General features: G+C 42.0%; 1 protein-coding gene across 2 annotated transcripts; it reads left to right on the top strand.

The window, feature by feature from the left end:
• The first annotated feature begins 2020 nt into the window (after window positions 1-2020).
• On the top strand, window positions 2021-6733 carry Smim15 (small integral membrane protein 15). 2 transcript variants are annotated; one of them, XM_028783983.1, is made up of 3 exons: window positions 2021-2041; window positions 3984-4131; window positions 4984-6733. In XM_028783983.1, exon 3 carries the CDS (start codon window positions 5003-5005, stop codon window positions 5225-5227), a length of 225 nt encoding a protein of 74 aa, XP_028639816.1. In that variant the 5' UTR covers window positions 2021-2041; window positions 3984-4131; window positions 4984-5002; the 3' UTR covers window positions 5228-6733. The 2 variants fall into 2 exon arrangements, with proteins under 2 accessions (XP_028639816.1, XP_028639811.1); XM_028783978.1 differs by lacking the exon at window positions 2021-2041 and adding an exon at window positions 2493-2961.
• The last annotated feature ends 282 nt before the right edge of the window (window positions 6734-7015 follow it).

Genomic DNA, 7015 nt, shown 5'->3' with positions numbered 1-7015 from the left:
CTACCTTAACACCCTACCTCCTCTTTGAGAGAGGGTCTCCAGTAGCCCAGAATGGCTCAAACTCCCTGTATGTTTACCAAGATATTGAACTCTTAATCTTCCTGGTTTCACCTCTTGAGTCTCAGGGTTACACCTGGTTAAAATTTACTTATGAACAAGGCAGAACTTATTACTTGTTATCTAAAAACAATGTTCTGAAGGACATTTGGGAAACTGAAGTCCAAGTTAGGAAGACAACGGTGGTGGTGCATGCCCATCATCCCATTACTTAAGAGGCTGGACCAGAATGACCCAGAGTTCAAGCAGAGCCTAGGCTACACTGCAAGACTCTCTCGAATAAACAAAACCACAGCTACTCCCTCCCTCTCAGAAAGGATAAGCAGCTAGAGGACTGGCCAGATATAGACTAATCTACTGATCTGAAATGACTAGAGGTGAACTAGGATGCTCTCTAGATATATAAGAGGAAAAGGCTCAGAGTGAATGGGTTCTGTAGGGGTTATCAGTATGGAGACTAAAAAGCAGACCTCACCACTGAACAGTCAGTCCATGGTTTGGGAGCCTATCTTACTTATCATCTTTGGTTAAGGTAATGCAGGCCACAGTACGACCGTCCTCTATGGCAACCTCTATGCTGGTCTTGGGCTTGCACAAGACTGCCTAATATACCAGAAGATAGATCCCTAAAACTAGAACGTGAAGACAAGGTCTCCAATACTTTATAGCTGAAGAAGCTTGCTTCTTCTTTCTTTCCTTTGTGTGTGTGTAAAATGCATGATTACGCCAGTGCACCACCTCTTAGGTTCCTCAGGTACTTCCTTATTGTGCTTCCTTTTATTCCCAAGACTTGTGGGGACACCACGACCTTTAGGGATAAAACAGCAACACACTGGGAGGCAAAACTTGTGAGAAATCATCTATTGAAGTGAACATGTCACTGATACAAGCCTGTTACAGGTCTATTTGTTCTGCGCAGGTCTAAGCGATCCTTCAGGTTTTCACACAAGAATAAGAAAACGTCTGCTGCTAATACAATTTGCAATCATTAGCATATACCCAAGGAGTAGTATTTTAGATCCTTAGATTATCTGCCAAAGTCTGCTTCTTGGTAAATAATGGTTACTGTTGTTAGCCTTTAACTATTCCTACATGTCTCGGCTTGCTCCTCAAAGGGAACACTCACAGTCTCTCAGGAATAAAAACTTGCTTTATTTGGCACACAGCGGTGAGGAGGTCTTGCAACATTCGCCCGAGGCAGTCAAACAGAGCAAGTAGTTCAGGCAAGCAATCACAAAATTTGAGCACCAACCAAACCAGAGCTAATCTTTCAGTTCCTGTAGATTAGGGAGACCCATTTAACGCACCCCTTTTTGCTTGTTGACTTTTGAAGTCCTTTATTTATGTATTGGAAGAACAAGTACTTCTGTGGGATCTCTATGCCCTGACAGTTTAATTATTGACAGTTTACTTTGGGCAAGTATCGACCATTCCTTTGTGAAATAAGTTAGGCTCTTAAATTAAAAACAAACAACAAAACTTCTTTCCCACAGCGTGGCAGCCTTTCCCCCTGGTAACAAGGTTCACTGGACACATCCCAGCCCGGCTGCTGCTTTGTCTGAATCTTTAAATATTTAACTATTGTTCAACTATAAAGCACGAGTGAGGGGTGAAACCATCCAGAGTCCTTCCGCCGCAGGCGAGAAGGCTCTAAGAAGTCTGCGGGGTCCACCTCATTTCTTGCTGCGGCTCTCTGGGACTGAGAGTCCCCTGTACGAACTCCTCACCCACTCCGTCTCCTCGCCAGCGTCCCACGCAGGACGCGAGGCCACGATGCCCCAGCGACAGCGCACACGAAGCAGCGCGCAGCATCACCTGCCGCGGACCCGAACCCACCGCTCCACGTCGCCCCGCCCTCCCGCTCTGGCTCGCGCCATGGCGCCGCCGGAAGCCCGCCCGCGACTTCCTCGTCCCGCCCACCCCGCCCCGCCTGTGGGCGGGACCTGAGCGGAGCGGCTTCCGCTTTCCACTTTCCTGCCTGGCGGTGAGTGGGAATGGGAGCGGGTTCCCTTAGGGTGTGTGGTGGCTAGCGGTAGCCTAGGCTGAGAGTGTGGCTGGGCTACCCCGTCTCCCCGAACTCCTGATCGGCGGGTCTTGCCTGGCTCCGCTCGGCGGGGCGGCGTCCTTAGCCTGTGAGGCCGACGGATGTTGGTGGACATGGCCCGGGGCAAGGAGAATCCTAAGGAGGGAAAGTTAGAAAAGGGAAGCTGCAGGTATAGAGCCGCAAAGTTCAGGTCCTGGTTCCCTAGGCTTTTTGAGGTGAAGGAGTATACCTGAAAGTGAGGCAAAGATGTTTTGGTCCGAGACTGAGTTGCACTCGAGATATGTGGCCTGTGGACGGTAACTTTGCCACAACCTAGTCTTTAAATCGCGCTGTTTGCAAAGTTACGCGCTTTTCGCAGAAACTTGTGTTATTTAGTTCGTTACTGGGCTCGAGAAAGACCGATCCTTCCTGGACCTTCCTGAAAACTGGTTACAACTGGGCGAGGGCGTAACAAGGGTCAGGATGGTTAACGTCTTCAGCAAGTTTAATGTGCTGAAAGTAGAGGCATGGTTTCTGGTACAAATACGAAGATAATAGCATGGGGACATCGAAGTTAAAACCAGTGACAGTTTTCTTGATGTGATGGATTGTCGGTACCATAATTATTTTGGTAATCCTTTATTTTCCTGTAAGGTACACTAATTGTACTACAGACCACAAGACCTATAAAGAGCAAGGCACGGTGTTTGACTTTGTAATGATGTACTCAATCCAACGAATAAATGAGAAGTCTTAAGTGCAAGCAGTTTAAACTCTTGGCTGGGGATGTTGTTCAGCATTGAAGCATCTGCCTACTGTTCTCTTCGAGGCCTTGGGTCGGATCCCCAGCAGTAGACACAAAGATTCAAAATCTTTTATGGGTATGGCACCTGTAATATGTCAGTGAGCCAGATTGATTTTTTTTTTTATGTCAGTGAAAGTCATAACTTTGTTATTCAGACAAAAATTTAGTAATCAAGTAATTTACTTAAAGTACTTGGTGAATTAGGACTCTTTTTCAGGGCATTTGCAATTGTAATTTAAGAAGAAGTGGGTGTTAAAGGCTATACTATTATAGAAAGATGTTTTTTACTTGTTTTTAGAGCAGAGATTTTTTTCTATTCATAATCTTACTGTAAAAGTATCTTTTATTCTCCTTTTGTAATTGTCATTTCTGAGACTTACTACCTCAGTCGGCTAACCTAGGTCTAGTCCTGGAAGCTTCTAGCCTCCATACAATCTTATCTAGGCCTACCTAGACTGTTTTCAGCCTCTTGATACTTACTGGTGAATAAACTCATCCTTTCTTGTTCTTCCTGAGCTCTGGCTGGCCGGCCATCTCAGCTGTTCTGACTCAAACTCCTTGCCAAGCTGACTGACTCAATCTGGCTTCTCTCAGCTTCTCACTGAATGGCTCTGCTTGGCCTCAAACTAACTCCAGCCATGTGTTCTAATCTTCTGGCTCCTTCTCATTCTCTAGATCATTGTCTTCACTTGTGTCTAGCTTGTTCTCTCTCTGCAGCCTGTCTCTGTACACCTTATCCCAGTAACCTCCTTTCTTCTCTCTCTGTCCTGCTCTCTCAAATAGCCTCTTTTTCCTCTCTCTTCTTGCGAGGGTTGGGCATATCCTATTCTGTTAAATCTTTCTCTGATTCATCATTTTGGCTGCCACTCAACTGGGCATCACTTTCAAATATGGTGCTTCCTTCTACAAAGTAACTTTACTTTGATTGTTTGGGATTAAAGGTGCATACTAAGGGCCTGTCTGCATTACAGCCAGAGTGATCAAAGTTGTGTGCTAAGGGCTGGGCCACAGACTGTAGCACAATCTTGGGGTTCACAGTATGATCAAATATCCTTCATCACGTTAAAATAGTTATGACTTAATTTTCTTCTTTTCCAGGTCCTCCATGTATATATATATATAGAATTTAACCCCCTCCAAAGTGTGTATGGTCAAACTGAAGAAGACATAACCAACAGTCATCTGAATTGTGATTGACTCACTGATAATCCCAGGGGAAAATTAGAGATCATTACTCTAACATAAGGTAAATGGTTTTAAAAAAAATCCTAGCTTGAGACTTTAGGTGGCCGTAAACATACACAAACCTTCCCTATTCAGGTATTGTAATTCAACTATAATTGAAACAGGTTGCTAGAAACAGAAACACAGAGTTTGCCTCTGGGACAATATAGAAAGTCCTCACTATATTTTACCAGATGATCCTCTGTTACCAACTCAAAAAAGACCAACATGTACAGGACTTACTGTGGTTGCATTTCTCATTGTGACTTTTTTTGTAGAGCTGTCAAAATTTAAAAGCCCATAACCTAGCAATCATTCCCCCTACCCCCCCACCCCGGATGTATGAATGTGGATTATAGTATCATGGTTGCCTTAACCTATGTTCCAGAAATAGCCATCTACTTCCCTTTCTCTGGGAGAATTTCTTATGGTCTGACTTGAGAAGTCAGACGTGAAGTCTGATTTGTACTTTCGTTAATTAGTACTCAGCAGTACTAATGGTGTGCTAGCAATGACAGGATTCAGCTCTTTCCTGAATTGAGCCTGTGGAAGTCAAGATCCTTGTATGTCTGCTCCTGTATAGTTTGCCCTGAGAATTAGAGACCTGGAGAATGCTCATAGGACACAGTCCAAATGGGCCTTCTATAAATTGGTCTTTACTTGCTATAAATTGACTATTTGTGTTGTTCGATTTGAACTATTTTTTAGTCTTTATTAAAAATACTAATTAATACTGAAAAAAAAAAACCCAAAACTAGGCGATAATGGAATTCTGATTAAATTGGATTTCTAACTTTCAGGATTTGATTAACCATATAGTCTTCTGTTCTGTTTTTGTTTTCTTCCCCCCTTCCCTCCATTCTTCAACCCCCAGTTGCCTGCCTTCTGCAGAGATGCTTGACATAAAGGCTTGGGCTGAGTATGTTGTGGAGTGGGCTGCGAAGGACCCATATGGCTTCCTTACCACAGTCATCTTGGCGCTCACACCACTGTTCCTAGCTAGTGCTGTACTGTCCTGGAAGTTGGCCAAGATGATTGAAGCCAGAGAGAAGGAGCAAAAGAAGAAACAAAAACGGCAAGAAAACATTGCAAAAGCTAAACGACTAAAGAAGGATTGAAGGAGTGAACAGACTGCAGCTAGAAAACCCCTCTGGAAACTCTGCAGCTTTGGAAGGACTCTAACTAAGCTTCCAGTCAGTTCCTGAGAGTATTATTTAGTAAATTAAATCTGGCTGTATAGAAGTGTCATGTTCTGACCTCAATACTATATAGTAACTTTTAGGGTTGGAAATAAAAGTCTGTTGGTATCTACTGACAAGTATTTAAGTTAGCATTTATCATACAGGTGGAACGTACCTAATGTGAAAATTCAAAGCTCAAAAGCACTGTAAAATCTAACACCTGTGCTCAGACATGACGCCAAGAGTGGAAAAAGCCACAGCCCACTTCGTGATGGGTTGCAGTCAAAATACAGGTGCGCTAAAAATACATAAAGCTATCTTCATGCCATGAGAAATGCAAGCGGACCTTGTGTTTGAATTGGATCCCATCCTCAAGGTATTATGAAATACTTTAAAATCTGAAAAAGAAAAAATTAAAAACATTCCAGGTCTCAAGCAGTTTTGTTTGTTCAACCTGTAGTAAAAATTCTTTAAACTGACACTCATTTGCCGATTTTGGAGCTTAACGTATGTCAGTGAAGAATGACGAGAAAATGGTTTTAGATTATGAATCCTATTTAAATGGTAGTTAAATGGGGTTCAGTTCTGGACAGAGGACATTAGGAATGTAAAAGAATTAACCTTCTGAGGTGAAAAGTTTACTTTGGCTTAAAAGAGATACAGTATATTAATCACTTTTTCAAAATCATTACTGCTTATTTTTTGGAATGGAAGCATTACTTTCTCAAAGGAAAATTTTATTAATGAGTATGGCTATTTTCATTCTTCTGACTTTAGCTTTTAACACAGCTAGTAATTATCAAGATACTGCATTTTAAAACCTAACTTTATATAGGATTCTTATTACCTTGACCATGTTCAATACCACCTACTGGATAGAATAATTTTTACACTTTGAACACTGCCATTTGCTTAAATGTGTTGCTAAGAGTAACATGCTGGAGAGGCAGCAGTGCAAATGCCTTGCACTGTGGATACCTTGGGTTCAGTTTTAAATGTGAAACTGTTAAATGTCACCAGATCATTAGCTCATTAGCTCATTATGTAGACACTACTTTCGTTTTTGTTTGTAACCAATACAGTAGTGATTTCCCGTTACTCTGAACATAGGTTCAAAGTGAAAATCAAAATTTCAAATTTATGAAGTCATACTTTGTAATTTAAACAAACAAGGGTTTAAATTTAGAAACATGTTCATGGGTGTGTCAGTGGTTGCAGGGACTGCAGTAAATGGCAGTACAAAGCTGGGGACCGTCCAGTGGCAATACATCCATGAGACTTTTAAACATGGTTTTTCTAAATGCATGGTCGAGCAACAGTCACTGCAGGATTGAACTGCTTATTACTATTTTCTGCATCTCTGATAATTTTAAGTTACAGTAATTGTCAGTCTTAATAAAAATGAAACTAAATATTGAAATAAATTTGATACCTTTTTATAAAGAGGTCCTGAGTTTTTGTCTTTTGGAGGGAGGAATATTCAAATTACAGATGTCTTGCAAGTTAATGTTTCAAAAAGATTACAAATTTCAGCCATAGCTAAATGTGCTAGAAATAGGATAGCTTCTCAGAAGAAGTCAAGGACTCCTGAGCGTGCTGATGGGCCAGCTGTTTTCTTTAGGTTACTAGCTCCTGGTTGGTCCTACCTTCAGCTCTACGCACTAAGATAATTCGGCATTTACTGTCAGTCAGGTGATCTCGGTGTTTTAAGTAATAAGGTATTAT

The sequence above is a fragment of the Grammomys surdaster genome, unplaced genomic scaffold (assembly GCF_004785775.1).
Source record: "Grammomys surdaster isolate TR1022 unplaced genomic scaffold, NIH_TR_1.0 99, whole genome shotgun sequence".
Classification (NCBI taxonomy): domain Eukaryota; kingdom Metazoa; phylum Chordata; class Mammalia; order Rodentia; family Muridae; genus Grammomys; species Grammomys surdaster.
This window is presented reverse-complemented; position numbering and strand designations above follow the sequence as displayed.

Excerpts from the sequence above, each read along its gene's own strand:
- Smim15 (XM_028783983.1), top strand. The coding sequence starts at position 5,003 with ATGCTTGACATAAAGGCTTGGGCTGAGTATGTTGTGGAGTGGGCTGCG.